Source organism: Macrotis lagotis, chromosome 5 (genome assembly GCF_037893015.1).
Source record: "Macrotis lagotis isolate mMagLag1 chromosome 5, bilby.v1.9.chrom.fasta, whole genome shotgun sequence".
NCBI lineage: Eukaryota > Metazoa > Chordata > Mammalia > Peramelemorphia > Peramelidae > Macrotis > Macrotis lagotis.
The window spans coordinates 123143733-123169460 of record NC_133662.1 but is presented as its reverse complement, the minus strand read 5'-3'; the positions used below and the strand labels follow the sequence as shown (position 1 = coordinate 123169460).

At 35.6% G+C, this 25728-nt stretch overlaps 1 protein-coding gene across 2 annotated transcripts in view; it reads left to right on the top strand.

The window, feature by feature from the left end:
* Nucleotides 1–25728, top strand: part of MCM9 (minichromosome maintenance 9 homologous recombination repair factor) — a 194562-nt gene that overhangs the window by 127743 nt on the left and 41091 nt on the right. For both annotated transcript variants that reach the window (XM_074187455.1, XM_074187456.1), the window contains exon 8: nucleotides 7207–7381. In XM_074187455.1, coding sequence (XP_074043556.1) covers nucleotides 7207–7381 — 175 coding nt within the window. The remainder of the gene's footprint in view (nucleotides 1–7206; nucleotides 7382–25728) is intronic.

Here is a 25728-nt window from a genome sequence, read left to right as displayed (position 1 = left end):
CCTGGCCAAATCACCTAATCCTTCAGTTTCTCATCTGTAAAATGAGCTGGAGAATGAAATGGCAAATCACTAAAGTGTCTTTGTCAAGAAAATTCCAAATTGAATCATGAAGAGTAAGACACAACTGAAATGACTGAATAACAATCATCTCTTTTTAAATTAAGAATTCTTTCATAGACTGAATTGTGAAAGGTATTTATCCTTCTCTAATTTTTAGAGATATGCACTTTTATTTTATGACCCACTCATTCTTTAGTATTAGCTTATTTAGTTTTCATTTAAGCCGCAATCCTTTCTTCAAAGTTCTCATTATTGATTATGATCCTTTTTGTATTGTGAGCTTTAAAAGATTTGTTTAATATTTCTTCTTCTTTGCATTTGTTTATGCATTATTTATACCCTAACAAGATCAATATTTGTAAATTTGCTATGATAAGCTAAAAAATATGTATGCCCCTAATTTTCCAATCATTAATGTCTAAAATTCTATCATATCTGGATTTTTTTCTTATATTCTGTTCAGATCCTAAATTTAACTCTAATTTATCTTTTTTTTTTAGATTTTTCAAAATCTGAAAAAAAGACAAGTTTAAGTTCCCAAGAATTTTTTGTTATATTGTATGTCTTCTTTTAGTAATTAACATTCTTCTATGTACTTAGATGACACATAACTTGGTGTGTATATATATATGTATATGTATTTTATAGGACCTTAAAGATAATGTAGGCTACTTGATCATCTCTCTTGACTATTGATTTTTACTTTGCTTTATAATTTGTTATTTAAAGTCATGATTTTTTCCAAACTCTCATTTTTAACTATGAATCTTTACATTATAAGTTTGTTTTATAAAATAACATTATTGAATTTTACTTTCTCATTCATTCTGCCATCCTTCTCTGTTTTATGAGCAGACACATTCCATTCATATTGATGGTTATGATTGTTGAGTTTATATTCCTGCTATTATATCTTATCATTTAAAAACTTGAAAGAAGTGAAGGAATGAAATCAGTGATAGTTATTTGTAGTTGTAATAGTTGTAATAGCATACTTACCTGAGTTCTGGATAGTTCTGGATGTTCTGGATGCTTCCCAATCACCACAGAAGTGAAACAAGACTATGTTCTTGCTCCCATGCTTTCAACATGATGTTTTCAGCCATATTATCAAATGCCTTCACTGAGGATCAAGATGGCATCAAAGTCAGCTATCAACTGATGGTCAGTTCTTCAACTTGAAAAGATTACAAGCCAAGACCAAAGTGGAGGGAGTGCTGGTGCATGATCTTCTGTTTGCAGATGGCTGTGCATTCAATGCAGCCTTTGAATCTGAGATGCAACAAAGTATGAATCTGTTCTCCACTGCTTGTACTAATTTTGGTCTAACAATTAATACCAAGAGGGGCAGCTAGGTGGCACAGTGGACAGAGTACCAGCCCTGGAGTCAGGAGTACCTGAGTTCAAATCCAGCTTCAGACACTTAATAATTACCTGACTGTGTGGCCTTGGGCAAGCCACTGAACTCCATTGCCTTGCAAAAACTAAAAAACAAACAAAAAAAAAACAATTAATACCAAGAAAACACAAGTACTTTGTTAGTCAGGACCACACCACCATATGTAGAACCATCGATTACAGCAAATGAAGAAGTTTTGAGTACTGTGGACAAGTTCATTTACCTTGGCAGTGTCCTTTCCAGGGAGGTACACATTGACGATGAACTAGCATTGCCAGAGCTAGTTCAGTATTTGGGAGACTCCAAAAGAAAATGTGGGAGAGAAGAGGTATTAGACTACCAAATGAAGGTCTGCAGAGCCCTTGAACTGACCTCATTGCTATATGACTTTGAAACCTGGACAGTCTACCAGCCCCATGCCAGGAAACTGAATCACTTTCATTTAAATTGTCTTAGGAAGATTTTGAAGATCACCTGGCAGGAGAAGATACCAGACACTGAAGTCCTGTCTCAAACTAAACTGCTAAGCATTCAAATGTTACCACAGAGAACTCAACTGCGATGTTGTGAGAATGCCAGGAGTATGCTGGCCAAAAAGACTATTTTATGGAGAACTCACCCAAGGCAAGCACTCCCAGGGGGTTCTGAAGAAACGATACTGGGACATCCTGAAAGACCCTCTTAAAAATTTTGGAACTGATTTGCAGCATGGGAGAAACTGGCACCAGATCCCCCAGCATGACATACCATCATCATTGAGGGTGCTATGCTCTGTGAGGAAGGTGGAATTGAAGCAACTCAAAGGAAACATGACATACATAAGTTTAGAGTACCCACCCTAAGGGTTCACATTGTTGATCAGCCATAGTCGGACAAACTGATGTAATTTTAGTACTCTTCAATAATAAAGAACAAGAATCAACTAGCAGTCATATCCTAATATGTTTGTTTTCTCTTCTTACTCAGTTAAGGCCCTAAGATCCTTCTTGTCACATCTCTCTTTTTTGGGGGGTTCCACATTTTTCTACCACTGCTCATTCCCTTCCTCTTCCCCATGGCAGCAAACAATCTTATAGAGATTGTATATTTACATAGATAGTACATTTTTAGCATAGGCACTGGAAAATATGAACTGGAACTATTTTTTTTTGGTCTTTCTTTTTTGTAAGGCAATGGAGTTAAGTGACTTGCCCAAGGTCACACAGCTAGGTGATTATTAAGTGTCTAAATCCAGATTTGAACTCATATCCTCTTGACTCCAGGATCAGTGCTCTATCCACTGCACCATCTTGCTGCCCCTCTCTTTTTTTTTTAATGTTTTATACGCACTTCTCTTGTTTTGTTTGTGATTATTCTTTCCCAATTTTATCCTGGTGGATTTTTTTTGTTTTTTGTTTTCCAAGGCAATGGGATTAAGTGGCTTGCCCAAGGTCACATGGCTAGGTAATTATTAAGTGTCTGAGGCCGGATTTGAACTCAGGTCCTCCTGACTCCAAGGCCAGTGCTCTATCCACTGCGCCACCTAGCCACCCCACCCCCTAAAGTATTCTTAATGTAAGTCAAGATTTTTTTTAAAATGTGCTTTCCTCCTATATAGAGGACCAAAAGATTTTCTTTTTTCAAAATAGTTGGAGCCAGTGTAGTAATTTTAAACTTCTCCTGAACTTATTAAAAGGAAAAAGTATACATATATGGAGCTGAATATCAGGGAAGTGAAAATCACATGTACCTTACTCTGTTAGGGTTAAAAGACTTGAGGCAAAATAAGGTAAAGAATAGTAGCAATAAACAGACAACTGAGCTGACATACAGAGGAGATTGGGTCAAGACAGAGATGGGGACAGTTAGGTGGCGCAGTGGATAGAGCACTGGCCTTGGAGTCAGGAGGACCTGAGTTCAAATTCGACCTCAGACACTTAATAATTACCTAGCCGTGTGGCCTTATTTTTCCTTGTGACATTCCAATGATGAAAAAATAGTAAATTCCTCCCCATTCATTTCCTTATTTTTTAAATTTTAGTTTTCTTTTTTTAAAGACTCAGACCCTGAATTTGTCTTTCTTTGTTCCTTCTTTGAGGAAGTATTGTTCCCACCCTTGAGAATATAGTATGATTTTGAAGAAATAGTATATTTCTTCTCTCACTTTTAGAATGTAACATTTCATCATTATCAGGCTTTTAAAGTTGACAGAACTTGCTTACCTTTTTAAGTTTTTCTTGTGCTTCTTTTTTTAAAGAAAATTATTTTGAGGTCATTGATTTTTATTAAAACACCCTTTTACATTTTTAGAACACAGCTCATCCTTGCAGGATAAGTTATTCTTAAATATAGGCTATTTTTCTCTCTGTCATATTTGGTGGTAACATAAATTTTATTTATATAATTTCAATATTTTTGAAAGTTCTGATTTTTTAAATTCAGTTTTTTAATTATAAATTTTAAATTATCCTCTTTCAACTTTCTCCTCCTTTATCCATTAGCAGGCAAGAAAAACAAAATCTATTACGAATGTGATAGTCATGCAAAATAAGTCCCTTATTAGTTACGTCAAAAGAAAAAAATAAAAGGAAGGAATGACTGAATGAGTGAATGAATATTCTCTAATTTGTATTTTTTTATCAGTCTCTTATTTGTTTGTGGATAGCATGTTTCATCATGAATCCCTTGGAATTATTGTGTTGATCAGAATTTCTAAGTCTTTCAAAGCTGATTATCTTTTACAATATTTTTTACTATGTAAGTTCTTCTCCTGATTCTGCTCACTTCACTTTGCATCAGTTCATAAAAGTCTATTTAAAATAACTGCAGACATTTTAAAATATTTGGAGTCTACCTGCCTGATTACCTACAAGAACTGTAAGACCACAATTACAAAATACTTTTCATGAAAATAAATCACAATCCAGACAATTTTGTAGTTAGTTGTTCAGTGAATAGAACACTAGAACTGTAGTCAAGAAAATCTGAGTTCAAATTCAGCCCTAGATACTTATTAGCTATGTGACCCTTTTTGTCTTAATCATTACCCTGGAGAAAGAAATGCCAAACCACTCTAGTGTCTTTGCTGAGACATGGGCAATATGTTCCATGGGGACATGAAAAGTCAGATATAATGGAGTGACTGAACAATAACAACATTATAAAAGCATGTTAATGTTCTTTGTATCTCACCCTTCAAACATTCTTGCAGCGAAATGCCCATTCTTTTCTATATAAAATTTAGAGCAGTTACATGGGATAGTGTATAGAGCACTGGACTTAAGAGTCAAGAAGACCTGAGTTCAAGTCCAGCCACAAACACTTAACTAGCTGTGTGACATAGCCCTGTTTGTGACAGTTTACTCATCTGTAAAATGAGTCTGAGAAATAAATGACAAATTATTCCATTGTTTTTGCTAGGAAAACCCTAATGGGGTAACACAAAGAGTTGAACATGACCACAAAAATTTGGAGAACTATTAATTGTTTGTGGGTGGGTCAAGTCAGTATATTAAAAATGACAGTCCTACCTTAATTTATTTACTTATTCAGTACCATACCAAAGAATTACTTTATAGAACTAGGAAAAATAATAACAAAGTTCCTCTGAAAGAATAAAATGTCAAGAATATCAAAGTAATCTTTTGGAAGTTCCTGGATTTGTCTTGGCAAATAGACTCCCAAGTATTTTATATTGTCTGCAGTTATTATACATGGAATTTCTCTATTTTCAGAGGGACAGGGATAAGTTGCTGGAGAAAAGAAAGGAGCGGAGCGGACCATGGCCAGCCAGGGTGCCCCAGCGCCCATCTTCCAGGCAGGCAAGGACTGCCGGTCCTCCTGGGCCGAGGCACCGGCTGGCTACAACAGGCCTGACACTCACCTGCAGATCCTGGGCAAGCCGGTGATGGAGCGCTGGGAGACCCCCTACATGCACTCACTGGCTGCCGCCATCTCCGCCCGAGGGGGAAGGGTCCTGGAGGTCAGCTTTGGAGTGGCCATTTCGGCCAGCAAAGTGCAAGAAGCCAACATCCAGGAGCATTGGATCGTTGAGTGCAATGATGGCATCTTCCAGTGGCTTCAGGAGTGGGCCCAGCATCAGCCCCATAAGGTTGTCCCCTTAAAAGGCTTGTGGGAAGAGGTGATGCCCAATCTGTCTGATGGACATTTTGATGGAATTCTATAGAATAGACACCTATCCCCTTTCTGAGGAGACCCAGGTTCTTGTCTCATTTCTGGTGTGCACCGGTGTGCTTCTGGGCAAGTCACAGAGCCTGGTTCCTCGGAGAATCTTCAGATTAAGCTGCAGATCTGCATCAGTACAGGAAATTTCTTCATTGGAGTGTCCCCTTTCATCGCTAAAGTCAGAAGTTCAGTCCCTTTTCCCTTTATAAGTGAAAAAACTGAGAAGTGATTTGTTCTTAGACACTAAAGTTGGAGTTGGGATCTGAACTCGGGTCTTGAGTCCCAGAGGCTGAGGGACTCTAGGCTCCAGCAAGTTCCACCATCCCATTTGTTCTCTTTCAGTCTCTTTCCCTATGGAAATCCATTTGAAAGCCTTAATTTTTACTAATATACTGTGAGGTCCCCCTCCATCTTTTATTCAGATTTTGGTGCTCTTCAGACCCGGTGCTCTACTGGGGTGGCAGAGGTCCTGTGGGGAAAGGGAAGGCCTTGTATTGTCTCAGTTGTAGCAGAAAACCTGCTGCTAAAATAATAAAGCAATTCTGACCTCAAAAAAAAAAAAAGTAAAGTAAAGAAAGGAGCCTGGGATGAAATATGAAGAATTCTAGTATTATGTTATTTAAGAAGTAAGGACCTTTAGTGATAAAAGAATTTCAGACCAGTGAATATCTGCCATAAACTAAAATGTTGATAGTTTCTGCATGTCAGCAGGTGGTTTGCCCCTAATTGGAGACCCAGGGAAATTATTTAGATGTTCTAAGGCAATTTGACTTTGATTTGGCTAGAACTAGGAATAGGAGCTTTGACTTCATGTCTGTGTTTTATCTCAGTTCACATCTGAGAGTCAGTGTTGATGACTGATTTGTGGGGGTTTTTTGCTTGATTATGCTAACTTATTACAAAGAAGAATTGTTTTACCTTTTGGGGTTGGGCAGATGGGAATTTAGAATTGGTTGTAGGCTAATTAGCTTCATCTGTAGAATAAGGGAAATAATACTTGTAGGAAAGTAAAAAAAATCAGATGTGGACACAGGGAAATTTTGTTACTACTGTGTTAATATATACTTTAAGAAAGCTACAATAGCATGATAATAATAATAACTATCATTTATATAATGCCTGCTATGATCTAGTTCTATGCTAAATGCTTTACAAATTGTATCTCATTTGATTCTTACAATAGCCCTGCCAGGTAGATGCTATTATTATTCTCATTATACAGTAGGGGAAATTGAGGCAAGAGAGGGGTTAAGTGATTTGTCCAGGGTCACCTAGCCTAGTAAGTTTCTGAGGCTGAATTTGTTTCAAGTATTCTATAAGTAACAAAATTCACAGGCTCATATGAAATCCTTTTTTAGTTCTTTCTTGCATATTGAAATATTCATATTTGTCGATAAGTTCATGACAAAAAAATTTAATTCTTTTAAGTACATACATCAACAACTTTGTTTTGAAACTTAGCTAAGATTATGTATGTTAAGGACTTCTGCACTATATAGATTCCAACTTTTATTATCTTCCTTTTATATACAATAAATATATGTATGGCAAAAATTGTTTCAATGACATGCTTTTATCTGTAGGCTTGACAGTGACTGCTGTAAAGGATTCTGGGGAATGGAATTTGGAGGCTGGAGCATTAGTCCTTGCAGATGGAGGTCTTTGCTGTATTGATGAGTTTAACAGCCTCAAGGAGCATGATAGAACTAGTATCCATGAAGCAATGGAACAACAGACCATCAGCGTTGCTAAGGCTGGGTAAGATTTTCTTTTTTAAAACTCTTTGATAGTTGATTTGTGAGTTTATTTTGCTTGATTGTGCTAACCTGTTACAAAGGATAATTGGTTTTCCTCTGGGGATGGGCAGATAGGAGTTTAGTAGAACTGCCAAAGACAGAAAGAAAAGGACATTATTGAAGCACCTTTAAAATGCACATCAAAACTCAGAAGGAAGTTCAGAGAGCAATACAAAAAAAAGTGAGACTGCTTTGAAACTAACTTGTTGAATTTCATAGATAATAAATTCTAGCATGTGTGCATATGTTGAACTATATAATGAGATTCATAATTTCATATGTACAAATAATATTTTTTCTCTTTGTTCCCTTCCGAACTTTCTACTCTCCTCTCTGGATTTTTGTAAAGTTTCATTGATGATCTTTTTCATCACTATCACTAACTACTCCCACAGTTTTTCTCCTTAAAAAACTTGCCAAAGTAACCAGTAAATATAGGCAAACACAAGAAATTGACAATTACTTATGACTAAGAATATATATTTTATTTTGAGCATCTAGTTCATCTCCTCAGTCTTCTGTAGTCCTGATTGATCATTGTGTTGATTAGAGTTCTTAAGACTCTATCATTTTATTTTACGATGTTTTGTGAAAATCCAGATTTCTCTGAGTCTGCCCCTTTCATTACTTCCTAAAACATAATTATATGTCATAATTTTTAATTATTTTATTTTATTTTTAATTCTCTGTTCTCTCCTTTCCACAACCGTTAAGAAGACAAGAAAAACAAAACTTTTTACAAATATTATGATTCATAATTTCTTATTAGTCAAAAAAGAAAGGAAAATATGTTTCAATTTGTACTCTGAGTCTGTTAGCTCTCCATCTAGTAGCAAATAGAATGTTTTATCTTGAGTCCTTTGGAATTGTAGTTGATCATTATATCAAAGTCAATTATCTTTATAGTACTGTTGTTATTATATAAATTGCTTTTCTGGTTTTTATCATTTTACTGGGCTTGTAAATATTCTGTTTTTCCTGAAATCCTCCCCTTCATCATTTCCTAAACACAATAGTGTTCTATAATATTCCATTCCCCAAGTGAGGGACAACCCAGTTTGTTTCTATTTGCTTTCTATAACATAAAATGCTCCTATAAATACATACAAATATACATATTTGTGTGTGTGTGTATATGTGTGTGTGTGTGTGTGTGTGTATAGTTTTTGTGAGACAGTGGGGTTAAGTGACTTGCCCAAGGTCACACAGCTAAGTAAGTATTAAATGTCCGAAGCCGAATTTGATCTCAGGTCTTCCTGACTCCAGGGCCGATGCTCTATCTACTACCTCACCTAGCTTCCTCTGCTATAAATATTTTTATACATTTGTATTCCTTCTTTGTTTCATCCTTTTGGGATACATGACTAGTAAATTACCTGTGTGCCAGAGGATACTCCCCATTTAGTGACTTTTGGGGGGGTGAACCCTGTGCTAAATTCTGAGATACAAAGAAAAAGTAAAGTCATCCAAACCATCAAAGAAATTCTGTTCAATTTGGGGAGACAACCTGTGGCAAACAGGGACATATCTGATAAGTCCACAGAGTAGAAGAGAACCTTAGAGGAGAAGACAGAAGTAGCTGGGGGGGATGAGGAAAGGCTTCCTACAGAATAGTCCCAGATGACTTTACCAGAATCTTTGGATCCATTCATAGCTATTTCAATAGTACACCAGTTTTCCTGTCCTCCCTCAGCCTCTCTACTCATTGGTATTTCCATCTTTCATCATTTTTGCCTATGTGATAGGTATGAGGAGGTAGAATGAACATTTCACTGCTGTTATCATTGAGAGGCAGTGGACTGGAGTGGATAAAAGAGCATCTTTAAATCCAAGAAACCAAATTTGCATCCTACTTCTGTCACATCTTGGAACTCTAAACCCCCTCAATGTTCTAGAGAATGCTCTACTAGTATAAGTAGCAGATGTAACTTGCATTGGTAGATGGTGTTTCCTTAGCTTGGAATTCCTCTATCAATTAAATCACAGATTGAGAGTCCTTGTCCCTATCTTATTCTTATGAATAGTAATTTGAAGCATTTCTTCATTTGGTTATTGATAATTTACATTTCTCTATTTGAAAACAATTTGTTCCTATCCCTTGACTACTATTCCATGAGGGAATGGATTTAGTTTTCTGTATTTGTATCAATTTTTTACTTATTCTGGTTTTCAGATGTGTATCAGAGAAATGTGCTGCTACCCTTCAAATTCCAACTGGATTGGATATCGGATGTTTTGTGCAAAACCTTTTCAATTTTATATAATGACAAATTTTATCTTTGTAATCACTTCTGAGTCTTGTTAATTTAAGAATTCTTTCCCTAGGTTAAGCTTGTTCTCATCTTGCACACCTAAGAAAAACACCACACAAACTCATTCAGATTACTTATGCTGCAGTAACCATTGTTACAGTTATCTAGTTGATTCCAGAATGGAAAGACATTTGTTCTCAAGACATTATAATCAGACCAAGTCTTAAACAAATTCAGTTCAGGGAGTACTTGACTTTCCAGAACCTTGTTGTGGTTATTGTCATCTTTAAAAAGCTTTAAAGTTGCATAAAAGAATAACATTTATATCATTATTATGATATGATATTTGGCCTTCATTTTTTGAAGAGGTGATGCCATGATATGCTCATGAATTGGATTTGAATGAGTGGGTGCTGTGCCAGCATTACTTTCTCCTCCAGAGATGTCTGGGCCCAGTGGACAGATTTGAATTAGGATGACTGGAAATGGCCCGGGATTATGAGGTAGTCAGGGTTAAGTGACTTGCCTAGGATCACATAACTAGTAAGTGTCTGAGGTCAGATTTGAACTCAGGTCCCCCTGATTCCAGGGCTGGTGCTCTATCCACTGTACCACCCAGCTGTCCTTATTGATGATGTGATGCACTTTTAATAAGCCTCAATGGTATACAAGGTGCATCATGCCATAGGGAAGAATACAATGATCCTAAGAGTTCCAAGACCTTTGGGATAAGTTTTGTTTTTTCCCCACTTTATTGTTTTGCTTTGTTTGAATCACTTAATCCTTCCTAGCCACTTGTTTCCTCTCTCTGCCATGAGAATAATAACACTTATGCCCTAGCTGCTTTTCAAGTTACTATGAGGACTGAATGAGATAATATTGCATTGAAATCCATATGTAAGTAAATGTATGGTAAGACAGTTTTTAAGTACTTACTGAGTGGCAGATACTATACCAATTACTGGAGATACAAATAGACAAAAACAGTCCCTCTCAACCAAGAAAACCACATAAAGGGGAATTAGGAAGGGAACAGGCATGATGAGATCTGAGAGATAAGGACAAATGACAAGCCCAGCAGTATTATTAGGAAATAGTCAGAAAATGATGAGAAGTCCTGATTCCAGCCAAATTAGAGCAAAAGTTCACCCCACAAAGCCCAGTATCCTGAGACAGAGTCCATTGTTCACTGGGAGGAGAAAAATGACAAAGCAAGCCACAGGGCAGGTGAAGTTTGAACATGGAAATATAAGGAATATATAAGATAAAGAGTATATGACAAATGGATTTTTGTTATTCAGTCATATCTGATTCTTTTTCAACTTCTCCCCATATGGGTTTTCTAGGCAAAGATACTGGAATAGATTAAAGTAATAGAGGTTAAGTTATTTTCCCAGGTTACATAGTTAGTGAATATCTGAGGTTGAATTTGAACTCTGGTCTTCCCAATTCCAGGCCCTGTGTTCTATCCTCTGAGTCACCTAGTTGTCCAAAAATGGATGCTTTTTTTAACCTTCTTTAAATAGTACCTTCCTCTGAATTTTTGAATTATTCAAGAAACAAGTGTAACATGGTTCTGTCTGCCTTAATGTTTCATTTTAACCTCACTTGGATTCCTGTGGTGTCCTTCAAATTCACTAACAGTCATATTTGCAAAAATGACTTTCCACCTTGTTCTTAATAATAAGATAGCTAACATTCCCCTTTGCCTGCACCAAGTCAATTGCTTACTGACAAGCATCCAGTACTATCTATGAGGCCTTTCATTTCTATTGGACTACAAAAATGTGAAGCATAAATCTACAAATCACCTTTTCTTGTCCTAGTCTTATAGCTTAATTTTTATTAAAACCATAGAAAAAGAGTAGGATCTGTTTTCAGTTCTCTTCTATAGTTAGATATGTTTTCAGTAAGGACAGATATCTGTAACAAAAATAACAAAATTTCATAGAATTCTGTTGCTAGAAAGGATCTTAGAGTTCAACACTCATTTTGTAGCTAACTGAGATCCAGAAAAATTGCAACTTTCCCAGGGTCATACAGCTATTGAGCAAGATAGCCAGAAACAAGAAAGTGCAGGGCTCTTGACTCTCAGTTGAATGCTCTTTACATTGCACCATTCTCTGATGGTTCATATTCTCTGACTTTTTGTTTTGTTTTGTTTTTGATTTTTTCGAAAGGCAAAGGGTTTACGTGACTTGCCCAAGGTCACACAGCTAGGTAATTAAATGTCTGAGGTCACATTTGAACTAGGATCCTCCTGATTCCAGAACTGGTGCTCTATCCACTGCACCATCTAGCTGTCCCTCTCTATGACTTTTAAATAAGATTGCTCAGAGCTATTGACATCATTTAGTGGCAAAATAAATAAAATATAGCCAATAAATATCTCATTAAAAGGAAAAAAAACTAGAATTCAAGGACTTTAGACTATTTTGCAACTTTTTAATTTGCTTGTCTACTTAAAAATATAAATAATATCATGCATTTCTCTTCCTCATTTTCTTACTGTGAGAATGTCTGGGTAATTTGTACTGCCCAAAAAAGGTAGAATAAGATTTCCAATTGTTCAAGGGGGGAAAACTATAAATTAAACACATTTTTATCAATTAAAAGTTTAGAGATCTTTATGATATCTCCTGTATTTGTTCTTTAATTGACCTGTACAAAATGGCATGCCCATAATATCCTTTTTAAACTTCCATAACACTGTTTCTAACTTTTTTCATCATACCCCTCAAAATCATGGAAGTATTAGCAGATCTGAGTTCTGCCATCAACCTAGGAAAGTTCACCAATGCTATATAAGTATTCAGCAAAGCAATGATTCCCTTTAACTCAATAAACATTTATTAAACATCTACCATGTAAAAGGTACTGTGCAAGATACTTGACGGACAAAGAAAAACATCAGTCTCTGCCTCGAGTTTATATTCTACTGAGAAAATGGTTGATGGTTTCTGAATAGATGGGAGTAAGTGGAGCCAAAGAAACATTTTACAGATACCCTGAAGAACAACTTCAAAAAACAAGATAAAGGGGTGGCTAGATGGCACAGTGGATAAAACACTGGCCCTGGAGTCAGGAGTACCTGGGTTCAAATCCAGTCTCAGACACTTAATAATTACCTAGCTGTGTGACCTTGAACAAGCCACTTAACCCCATTTGCCTTGCAAAAACCTAAAAAAAAATAAAAGTAATTAGAAAAAAGCAACAGAAGAGTTGTAGACTTGGTGAGGAGCTCCTAAAAAATCAAATGGTTCTAAGTTAAGTTGTTAAGCTGACTAGGTTATAAAACTAGGAAAAAATGGTAGACTTTCCATATATTGGCTATGAACCCAACTCAAAGACTAAAACTTCATCTCAAGGAAGCAGTATTTTCTTTTTTATTATTGTTTTTTTAATGAAAGATTTTATTTATTTTGTTTTACAATTTTTCCCCCAATCTTACTTCCCTCCCTCCACCCCTCCCACAGAAAGCAATTTGTCAGTCTTTACATTGTTTCCATGTTGTACATTGATCCATATTGTGATGAGAGAGAAATCATGTCCTTAAGGAAGAAACATAAAGTATAAGAGATAACAAGATCAGACAATAAAACATCAATTTTTTTTTTCTAAATTAAAGTGAATAGTCCTTGAACTTTGTTCAAATTCCACATTTCTTTATCTGGATACAGATGGTATTCTCCATTGCAGACAACCCCAAATTGTCCCTGATTGTTGCACTGATGGAATGAGTGAGTCCATCAAGGTTGATCATCACCCCCATGTTGCTGTTAGGGTGTACATTGTTTTTCTGGTTCTGCTCATTTTGCTCAGCATCAATTCATGCAAATCCCTCCAGGAGGAAGCAGTATTTTTTTCAGTTGCACTATTAACCATCATCACTGTCACTGAAGGACAGTAGAACTAATGAAATGTAGTTATATTTAGGGCATACTCTGAAAAGGATGGTTAAAGGAAGATGGGAAATCCGCTCAAGTTCACAAAAAACTTCCCTAATGGGGGTGGGGATTGAAATCAGCATTTAGGGTTCTGAACCTCCCTCTTGGAGATTTTGAATACTCTCTCCTACCTATATTTTAATATCCTTGGGCCCAAACTGGAATATTATTTTGTGGATGATCCACAGAATGTGAACAAATTTCCTTAGACAATCTAAAATATATTTCCCATCCAGTGTCAAGAATTTTTTCACACAGTTTAAAGTTTTCGATTGATTGATTGAGTAAATGAAATATATTGATACTATATATTGTAAAATTCATCTTGGGTGAAGAATTAAAGTTTAAAATCTATTTGATAAATTGTAATAACTCTCAAATTGATTTTCTATTTCTTTTAAAAATATTATTAATAATATAATTACAGAATTTATAATGAACACCAGTTAATCAGTAGTGAAACTATATATATAGGCTTAAATTTCCAACCAAAACTCCAGAATCAGAACCCTCTTGAAAGAGGGGGGAAAGAAAGGGGAAAAAAATCTATTCTACTACTCTCTAATTCATCTTCATTCCAAAGATGTGGGTATTCTTTCCAAGAAAGCAAATCATGATTTATCAATTCCTGCCTACTTGTTCAGCTGTTATCCATGTACTCCAAACAAATCTATCACAAGTGTTCTAGTCAAGTGTAGTGGGTCTAGTCAAGTCTAGTGGGTGTATCATCTTGATATTATGTGGATTCCAGTAGAGAGTGCAGATTATCCATACCTTTTGTGCTTATGCCTAGCATATAGTAAGTTTTTAATAAATGTCTGTGATTGGTTTTGCTAAGTGACTAGTTCACCTTTTTTTTTCTTGTTAGCTTCCTTTGGTAGCATCTTTTAATCCCACTTCTTTATAATTCCTCATTTGTAATATATTACATATAGTTTACATTTAACATTTGTCATTCCTTTACCCTTTGGGTGATTCCCAACCACAATTCTTGAGAAATAGCAGTATTTTGTGATTCACTCTCATATAAAATCTCTAGAAGAATATTGTTGTGAAAAAACTTTTGTTTTAATCAGAAGCTTGTGGTATTTTAGAACTATGGAGTTGTCCAGAGGATATCCCATTTTTATCCTCCCCCTCATCTCCAGGCCTACCTCAACGTCCCATTCATTTTCTTTATAAGATTTATGTACCAATAGACAAAGTGAATTCTTTTGAATAACTGTGAATCTTATTTTAAGTGGGTTTGTAGTATTTCTGGATTTGATAACAATGAACACAATATCAACAAACAGGAACATCTAGAGAGATGCAACATCTATAGAGAATCTCTCTTCTTTCTGTTTTCTGCCATGATAGTGATAGAAATCTTTTATGCTTTCTTTAATATTAATAATTAATAGTTAATAAAATTATATCTGTAACACTTTCAAGGAATGTAGTATGATTTGGACATATATATGGGAGGTACTTTGAGTTATACCACAAAAACAAGTGCTTGTTTTTTATATTCAACAAACAGTAAGCCCAGGGAGAATTAACATTCTGTCTCTTTCAATTATGTAATTATAAAGATGTGGCCTGTTGTGGAATACTATTGTGCAAAAGTATGCCTATTCCTTTCTTCTATTATCACAAAGGAAGCCTTTAATTAGTGTGTAGACTATTCCCATTTTTATAGATGTCCAACTACTTGAAGGAGTTTGTGAATACATTTATACTAATAGGTAAGGCCAATAGTACAGAGAGGAAGCTAGGCAGATGATTTTTTGTATTTTAATCCCCAGTGCTTAGTACAGTGCACTTAGTAAGCATTTAATAAATACATTTTCATTCATTCATCTATTTTTGTTAATAGTTATTGATATCTCTTAATTATTTTTATTGGTAATAATAAGAACTGGAATCTCCCCCCTACTCCTTTGGTACATTCTCTTTCAAATAACTTGAAAATCTTTCTCTTGATGTCCTGCAAAACTGAATTACTTTTCCACGGTTCTTTGTGTATACTAGATCTAGTTTAACTGTTTTTCTCATCTTTATTTTCTTCAGTACCATTTCTACTTCTTCAGGCAACACATCTGTAAATGTGATGTTAGAATCCAAATATTGTGGCTCTGATGTCTTCTCTTGGTAAAAATAGCTTGTTCCAAATACCTTTACAGATCTTTTCCATTTTTAATATTTATTATCTTTCCAGTTTCATCCTCACAAACCCTTGGGATTATTTAGCTTAGTTGGAGATCTTGCCAAACTTTCTATAAACTCACTTTTCCTTCTGCTGCTTCTCACTGTTTTATGTTCATAAATTTTCACTTTCTCCCTAAAATTTTCAAACACATTTATAGTCTAAACTGGTATTGCTTCAACATCCATTATACTCTTTTGGCAAAGAGAGAGTATTTGTTGGTTAAGGGAAGTTTCCAGGTTTTTTGTTTTCTTCATTATGAAAACTAATTTAAATCACTTAAACTTCCTTTGGAAATTATTCTAATCAATATTGATATCCATTTCTCCATCTGTTTCAAATTTTTCATGTCAACAGTTTATTTACCATATCTTTTTCTCATTTTAATTCTTTCTACTAGTTTTTTAATATTATTTTATTAATATTTATTTTATTTTTTATTTATTTTATTAATATTTATTAATATTATTCTAATAAATATTTTTCTAACTAAAATTTGTAGCTAGTTTCAGGAATTTACCCACATCCATAATATCATTTCTTTTTATTAAGTATCCGAGGCTAGATTTGAACTCAGGTCCTCTTGACTCCAGATGACCAATGCACCATCTAGCTGCCCCAATAAGATCATTTCTTGTCAAAAAATGATCAATTTCAATTTTTTTTTTAGATTTTTTTGCAAGGCAAATGGGGTTAAGTGGCTTGCTCAAGGCCACACAGCTAGGTAATTAGTAAGTGTCTGAAACCGGATTTGAACCCAGGTACTTGTGACACCACCTAGCCGCCCCTAATTTCATTTTTTATAATGTTATTTAATACCCACTATATCTGAATCTTCCCAGTATAAATGATATATGAGAGTGAAGTTTTTATATAACCCAAAAGTTTATGGCTTATTCCTTAAGCCTGATCCATATTTTCTAGTACATCTTTCATCATCTTAACCTATTCTTAGATCCTTGCAATATGACCTGTTTACAGTTATTTCTGTCTTCTTTGCTATTCCTCCATCATCCTATTCCCACTTAATAAGTGTTGTTTTTCCTTGGACCTTTTTACCTTCTTTCTCTATGCTCTCTCAGCTGTAGTCTCAGCTCTCATCGTTCAGTTATCCTTTGGAAATAACTATCAAATCTATATATCTAGCCCTATTTTTTTTCCTGAAGTTCAGTCCTGCACTAACAGTTGACTATGAAATCTCCTCTTATGGGTGTCTCAGAAGCACCTCAAAATTAGCATGTCCAAAATGAAATTCATTTATTTTCCTCAAAGTCCTACTGACATTCATCTTCTCTTTTTTTCTGTTGAGGATCCCCTTATCCCAGTTCTTAACCTTGGACTCTTTTTAACTTTTCCTTCTCCTTTACCATGTCTTTCCTATCTATTGCTAATTCCTGTTGAGTCTTCCACCACTTCTTTCATGCCTGTCACCTTCTATCAAAAACTACTCTTAACAAAGTCACAAAAAATCTCTTAATTACCAGATCTAAAAAATCTTTTTTTTCAGTTTTCATTCTTCTTGATCTCATAGCAGCATTTAACACTTTATCACTACCCACTCCTGTATATTCTTTTTGAGATAAAATATCCTATTTGTTTGACTGCTTTTACTCAGACTTCTTTGCTAAGTATTTATCCTGGGCATGTCCTTTAACCATAGGTACCCCCCCCATGACTTTGTACTTCTCCCTCTAAATGATCTCATTTATTGATGTCATCAGCCCCCATGGATTCAGTTATCATTCCTATATAGATGATTCTCATATCTATATATTAAGCCTTAACCTTTCTCTTGACCTCTTTTCTAATATCATCAACTCTTAGATATTTTGAAGTGGATGCCTTATAACATCTCAAACCCAGTGTGTCTAAAATTGAGCTCATCTTCCCCCCCAAAAAATTTCCCCCATTCCCATATTTCTCTATTATTGCTGAAGGTACCATCATTCTCCAGTCACCCAGAATTACAACCTTAGTGTCATTCTTAGCATCTCTCTTATACTCACTCTACTTTCCAATCTATTTCCAAGCCTTCACACTTCTCTTACATTCATCTCCTTCTCTCTAATAACACAACCATTACTTATCCTAGTATAGACTCATATAACCTCATATTTGAACTATTGGATCAGTTTTCTGTTTGGTCTCCCTGCCTCAAAGCTTTCCCTACTTCTCTATCCATTCTCAACTCAGCTTCAAAGTGATTTTCCTAAAATGAAGGAAAATGAAGGTCTGATCATGCCCCCTTCCATTCCTTAGTGAACTCTAATTTCTGTTACCAGCAAGTTCAAATATAAAATATTCTAATACTTTACTCCCTTCTACTTACTTCACAACCTAGCAACACACTACCTTCTTTTCTCTCTTGCACATATCTCTTCATTCCCTAAATCTGTGCCAATTTAAGGATTATCCCCATTTACCTAGAATACTCTCCCTATTCAATTCCATCTACTGACTTTCCTTGTTTCCTTCAAGACATAGGTCAAATCTCAACCTTTCCAAGAGGCTGTTCCTAATGTCCTCCCTTCCACAACATCCCCACCACTGTTGATATCTTCCTTCTGAAATTATCTCCTATCTACTCTATCTTTTCATTTCTATGAATTGTTGCTTGCATGTTGTCTTCCCCCATTAGAACATGATATCCTTAAGGAAAAGGAGCATATTTTCACCTCTCTTTGTATCCCCCAAGTACTTAGCACAGTAACTCATGCTTAGAACCAGCTTAATACATGCTTGTTATTTGACAGATTAATTGTTCATGCTAGGTCAGGTCTTTTTTTCCTCTCAACTGCACTTTGCAAAATAATCAGCCTCCTAATTGGTCTCCTTCCTTTTAGTCTCTTCCTTCTCCAGTCCATCTTCTTTGCAGTGGCCACCTGAAAGTCTTAAAGCAAGGGTCTAACCAGCTGACAGCCCTATTTTTCAATAGCTCCCTATTGCCTTTAGAATAAAACATAAGAATCTAATTAATCCTTAGTTTCAAGTCTTCCATAATCTGACTCCCACCTATTTTTCCAGGATTATTTCCTATTTCTCTCCCTAACATAATCTCTGTTCCAGTTATACTTATTTGTTAACTGTTTTGCTTGCACGTCCCATCTCTCCCCTTCATACCTTTCCACAGGTGGTACCCCATGTCTCAAATTTCATGCCCTTCTTATCTCTGCCTCAAAATTCCTTCCTTCTGGGCATGGCTTAGGTCTTTCCTTCTACATGAAAGTCCTCATGATTTGCCTGATTAATAATGTTACCTTTTGAACTTATTCTGCATAACTTGGTATCTACTTTGCATTTGGTTATCGTTTATAAGTTGTATCCTCACTCTTTCCCATAGAATGCAAACTTCTTGAGGCTGGGGACTGTTGTGTTTTGTATAATTAGATACACAAGATACAATAACTTTTTCTCTCCAGTTTGTAATGTGTTATCTTGCACGTGATGTATACTTAATTTTCCTACTAGATTCCCCCTCCCATTTTTTAGTTATAATTTGTCTTGTATAGACATTTATTAAACTTTTTCTTAGATTTATATTCTAAGAATAGATTGTTAACAGCTCCAATCATTGGTGTTTTTTTAATCCTTCTTTTAAACCCTGGGAACTTTTCCTTTATAAATTTTAGTTTGGAATCATATTTGCATCAATTAGTCAATAAATAAACATTTATTAAGTGACTCCTATATGCCAGGCACTGTGTTGAACTGGACATACAAAGAGAAACAAGACAGACTCTGCTCTCAAGGAGTTTACACTCTAATGAAAGAGACAATATGCAATCACATATAAAAAATATGTGTGTGTGTATATATAAAAAATATATACATATACAGGGTGAGATGTCTGTAGGATAAATAGGAAATAATTAAAAGAGAGATAGTGTTGGAATTAAAAGGGATTAGGGAAACTTTCTGTAGAAGATAAGATTTTAGTTGGGACTTGAAATGGAGATCAGTAGTCAGAGTTGAGGAAAGAGAGCATTCCAGGTATGGGGGGACAGGCAGATAAAACACCCAGGCAAAGACATAGAGTATTTGTTTTGTAGAACAACCAGGAGGCCAATGACACTGGATCAAAGAGCATTAATTGGGGAGTTAGGTATAGGCTTTGAATGTCAAACAGAACATTTTGAATTTGTTCTTAGAGGCAATAGAAAAACACTGGATCAACTGTGATGGATGCAGCTCCTCTCAGCAGTTAGAGATCACAGACCACCCTGAGAGATAATGCCATCCACATTAAGAGGAGGGGGGAAACCACCAAATCTGAATTCACTAAATTCATTGATTCACTGAAGTTCACTTTTTAAAAACTTCTCCTATGTCTTTCCTTCCTGTCTCATAAATTTTCTTTCTTTCTCCTTAATTGTAAATCCTCTTGCACAAAATGATTAATATGTAAATATGTTAAACACAAATATACATGTACAACTTTTACCAGATTCTTCACTACCAGACACTGGGATTAATATAGCAAGGGTGACGTGATTAGACCTGAGCTTTCAAAAAATCACTTTCATGACTTGATGAAAGAGGAATTAGAGTGAAACAGGATGAGGTGGTAAGACTCACTGGCAGGTTAGATGTGGAGTGATGAGAGCCTACCCACAGTGGCAGAGTCAGAGGAAAGAAGGAATCCTATTTGAGAGAAATCGCAAAGGTGACCTGGACTGGCTTTGGCAACAGCTTGAATATAGTTTGGGGGGATAGGGGGGAAAGATAGTAAGGAATCTAGGATAACTTAAAAATTGGTGTTGCCAATAGTAATATGGAAGGTAGGAGGAGTGGAGAGTTCAGGAGGAAAGATAATGAGTTCCATTTTGGACATATTAAGTTTAAGATGTCTACTGGACATACAGTTTTAGATGTCTGAAAGGCAGTTAAAGATGCAAAATTGGAGGTCAGCAGAGCAATTAAGGCATGAATGGTAGATTTAAGAATCATTAACTTAGAGGTGATAATTAAATTCATGGTAGCTGATGAGTTCACCATGTAAAGTAGGATAAAGGGAGAAGAGAAGAGGGCCCAGAAAAGAACCCTGAAGGGAGGGTATATTCTGGAAAAGAATCCAGTAGAAGAGATGAGAGGGAGCAGTTAGAGAAAGAAGAAAATATCCAGGAGATAGTGATGTCCTCAAAACTTAAAAAAAAAAGTATCAAGGAAGAGTGACTAACACTGTCAAAGGCTGCAGAGAGGTCAAGGATAATGAAGACAGAGAAAAAAGTCATTGGATTTGACAACCAGATATCATTAGTTATTTTGGAGTAAACAGTTTTGGTGGAACGATACTGTCGAAAGTCAGATTGCAAGGCGTTAAAAAGAGAGTGAATGAAAAGAAGGTGGAGGCACCTATCAAATGGCCTTTTCAAGGAGTTTAACTAAAAAAGAACAGAAGAAATATAGATGATAATTAGTAGAGATGAAAGACTCAAATAAGGGTTTGTTGTTATTTTTTCAGGAGACATGGGCATATTTGTAGGCAATAGGCAATGAGTCAGTAGAGAGTGAAAAACTGAAAACAAGTGAAAGAATATGGATGACAGGGGATAGGATGGGGGAGTGGCAGGATGTAATCTGTTGGAGGAGATGGGATGGAATGAGATTGCTTAAAGAAGTAAAGTGTTAACCTTGGTAAACAGTAAGGTCACTTAGAGGTTTAGCTAGGTGGAGCGGTGAATAGAGAGTGCTGACCCTGGAGTCAAAAGGACCTGTCTTCCAATCTAGCCTCAGACACCTAATATGACCTTGAGTAAGTCACTTAACCCTGTTTGTCTCAGTTTCCCTATCTGCAAAGTGAACCCATCCAATATCTCTGGTCACAAAGAGTCAGATCCAACTAATCAGTCAAAAAAAAAAAAGAAATACAAAAACCAAATCACTTTATCATGTGGCTAGAATGAAGGAAGGAGAGTGTGGCAGAAAGCACATAGGTGATAGAAGCTGAGGAAGAAGGGGGAGAAGGGAATTCATGGCAAATGACCTCAATTTCTGTTTAAAAAAATGAGACAAGGTTTTTCAACTGAGAGAATGGTAGGAGACAAGGGGAGAACCATAGGAGGTTTGAAGAAGAATGAAATGATTTGGAAGAGCTGATGAGATCAGGATAGTGAGTTGGTAAGTGAGAGTATAGTAGGATACTCCAACATTAGTTAGGGCCCTATTGAAGTTATAAAGCATAAATTTGTAGAGGACCCAGTTAGAAAGATTGTGCGATTTTCTCCACCTTAGTTCAGCAGCATGTGGGTGGGAGCAAAGGTGATGAATAATGGGAGTAATGCTTGGCTGGGCAGAATCAGTGATAAATAAGAGGATGGGGGGATTCAAGAGAGGAAGACAGTATAGAATTAAATTGGTTCCCCAATGAGTAAAGATGGGGAGAAGAGAGAATAGGTGATGAAGGGAAGATGACCTAGTAGTGAATTGAAGGGTCAAGGGATGGAAGTGTGGATGAAGAATAAGTTTATATAAGGGAAGGCAGAGAAAGAGGCGAAAAGTCAATAGATTATAATTGGATACGGTGATTTCAGAATTCTTGAGCATGGAGGTGGAAACTGTTAGTGATGGCAAGATTAACTGAAGTGTGGGGTGGCGGAGTAGTTCATTGGAGGTGAGTAGCTAAAGGATTAAGTGGTTAGTGTTTTTCAGGGAGTATTTAAAATGTATGTAGTCTCATTTTAAACAGAACTTTTTAATATAATTATACCATTCTGATTTATCTCTTTTAATGATTTTTAGTTTAAATATCTTTACTTAAAGCAACATATTTTTGCTTTCTTTTAAATAGCTTCTTATAAATTTAATATTAAACATTAATATAATCAATTAAATATACTTTAATTGCTTGACATTATCATATTTGTTAAGCACTTGTTATTCAATCAGTTTGGTATTACTTCACCCTTGCTTTTTGAGTATTTCAGTCATGAATTTTTATTGGTACATTCTTTCAGGGCTTGCTTGTCTTTGAAGTAAATTCTTCGGTTTACAATCTGGTTATATTTGTGGGATATATAATTTTGGGTTTAAGCTCTAATTTAAAAAATTTAGGAGGGGTCCTGCTTTGCTGGCTTTCCTGTGTTGTGGTTAAAAGCCTTATAATTCTAATTAGCATTTTTTTGGAATGTATTTTGTTTTGTAATATTTTTGTAATATATTTCTTGATGCTCAGGGGAATTCTTTTATTTGTCTCTAAAATTCTATAATTTAACAATTCTGTGACTGTTTATTGTTGTTAGGATTTTTTCCATGCTTCAAGACCTTATATGATCTCTCTACTTAAGCAGTATGTTACTTGATCTTGACCTTTCTAGAAAGCTTTTTCTAATTATGCCAAGCCATTTTTCACTTTTGATGTCTTTTGGGATCCTAATTAAACTTTATAATTCATCTTCACAAACTGTTACTTTGTTCTGTTTATCTACTAGTTTAAATTTTCAGTTCTTTAAACAACCTGAGCTTGTTTTTCCTATTTTGTCTGTTGGAGTCTCTAACTTTTCTTTTAACTCTTTTTGACTTATTTTTTTAAATTTCTTTATTTCTAATTTAACTTATCATTTTGGTATTCTGTTCTTTACACTGATACTTTCACTTGCATTTCTGAAAAAATTTTATCCTCTGGAACTCTTTATGTCACTGAATTTCTTTCTTGTCTTTAAAAAAAATTGCTACTCATCTCTATATTCAAAGATAAGAATAGGAGAAGGGATAAGTCTAGCTAAGGTAACATAGTAGTTAGAGGGTATTCTTTGTTTTCCATTTGGTGATGGGGGGGAGCAAGGAACCTCTTACTTTTTCTGAGGAACAGGTAACTTCCTCAGTTTGGAGTTTCATTGAATTTTTTTCCACTTGGGGATAGGGGTGGGAACAGGAAATTTTGTTGCCTTCAGAAGGTGCAGAGGAAGAGAATGGTATGGCAGAAGAATCAGAACTTCTGTTCCCTTCAGAGAGTAGGATTTGGACTGAGGAGTGAGAGTGCCTTCCTGCTCCTTTTAAACATGTGCATCACTTTTCATGAGATTGAGAGGGAAAAAGAGGGAAGACTTTTCATTTCTTTGTCATAGACCATGGAAAGGTAAGATGGCTTCAGAATTCTCTGGGGTTTGGTGAGGCATGAGGGTCAAGAAGGATAGGATTAGGGATTTGGGGTCAGTTAGCTGGAAAGACTTTCTGAGTTCTAATTAGGAAGTGGTGTTGAGACACCACTGGGTGTCTAGATCCTGTATGTGGGCAGCAACTACCTTCGTTTATTCAAGACTAATTAGCAGGAGATGGGAAATAGAGTAAGAGAAAGTCTAAGCAGTTCATAGTTTCTCATCCAAAGAGGCAGGTAAATAACTATTTGGAGTTGGTTGGGAGGCTGGGATAACATACCATGACTAGAGGTATCAAGGTCAGTCAGTGCAGGCTCCAGGATTCCATGATGTTCTAAGCAGCAGTTTATTATGATTACAGTAATAATCATATCTTCCTCTTTTCTAGTGATCTTTCTTTTGAAGAGGGAGCATTAGAAAGGAAAGGGTTCAAACAGTGTTTTTAAATTTCTTAAGGGAATTTTTGTTGCAGCTGACTTTTCTGGACTCATTACTTTAACATCATACAAAAATCCACTTTCCACTTTTTAATTCATTCTGTAACCCCTTTTTTTTAGTTGTTTTTTTTTTTTGCAAGGCAATGGGGTTAAGTGGCTTGCCCAAAGCCACACAGCTAGGTGATTATTAAGTGTCTGAGGCCAGATTTGAACTCAGGTACTCCTGACTCCAGGGCCAGTGCTCTATCCACTGTACCACCTAGCCACCCCTGTAACACTTTTTTTTTAAAATGAGTTTAATTCGGGCAGCTAGGTGGCGTAGTAGATAAAGCACCGGCCCTGGAGTCAGGAGTACCTGGGTTCAAATCTGGCCTCAGACACTTAATAATCACCTAGCTGTGTGGCCTTGGGCAACCCACTTAACCCCATTTGCCTTCCAAAAAAAACCCTAAAAAAAAATGAGTTTAATTCATTTACAGATAGTGTTACATTTGCTAAATTTGGCTTTTTCTTCTTTTTTTATAAAATCATTGCTTTATCAAAAGAATACAATTTGTACTCTTCTAATCAAAATTTAAATTGACCACTTAAAAACAAAATTCTTTCCTTATACTATTAACTATTTAGTTTTTGTTAAGTTGTTTCAGTCATAGCTGACTTTTGTAACCCCATTTTGAGGGGTTTTCTTGGCAAAAGATCCTGGAGTGATTTGCCATTTCCTTTTCCAGCTTATTTTATACATAAGGAAAATAAGACAAATGACATTAAGAGATTTAACCAGTATTATATAACTAGTAAATATCTGAGGCCAGATTGAAACTCAAATACATGAATCTTCCTGACTCTAGGCCTGATATTCTATCCACTGAATTATCTAGCTACCTTCAAATCTAGACTTCCATGTTAACAAAGATAGGAATTTTAATTTAGATCCTTCCTCTCTTCTACTTTTTTAACGACTTTCTGACAATTTTAATGGTTTAGCCAATACATTATTCTGAAGATTCTCATCTCACTATACTTTATACCCTAGCAAAGCCCCCCATCCCAAAAGTAGATGTCTATCAGATGGGAAATGGGTAAACAAATTGTGGCCTTTAAATGTAATGGATTATTATTGAGCCAAAAGAACAAATATGAAGGATTCAGAGTAACATCCATTGTTGTGTTGGATAAGGAGAACCAGGAAAACAATATATACTATAAAATCTTCAATGTAAATGGAAAGAATAACAGCAACAAAAAGAAAATGAGCAAGATAATGAGCAAGCTTTGCCCTAAAAAAGAGATTAAGAAATGTGGCTGTCACCCTTCTTTCAGGAATGAGGACTGTCTGGGTTGATGTGTTGATTTGTTGAGTTGCTTTCATTTTGTCTTTTCTTTCAAACAAAG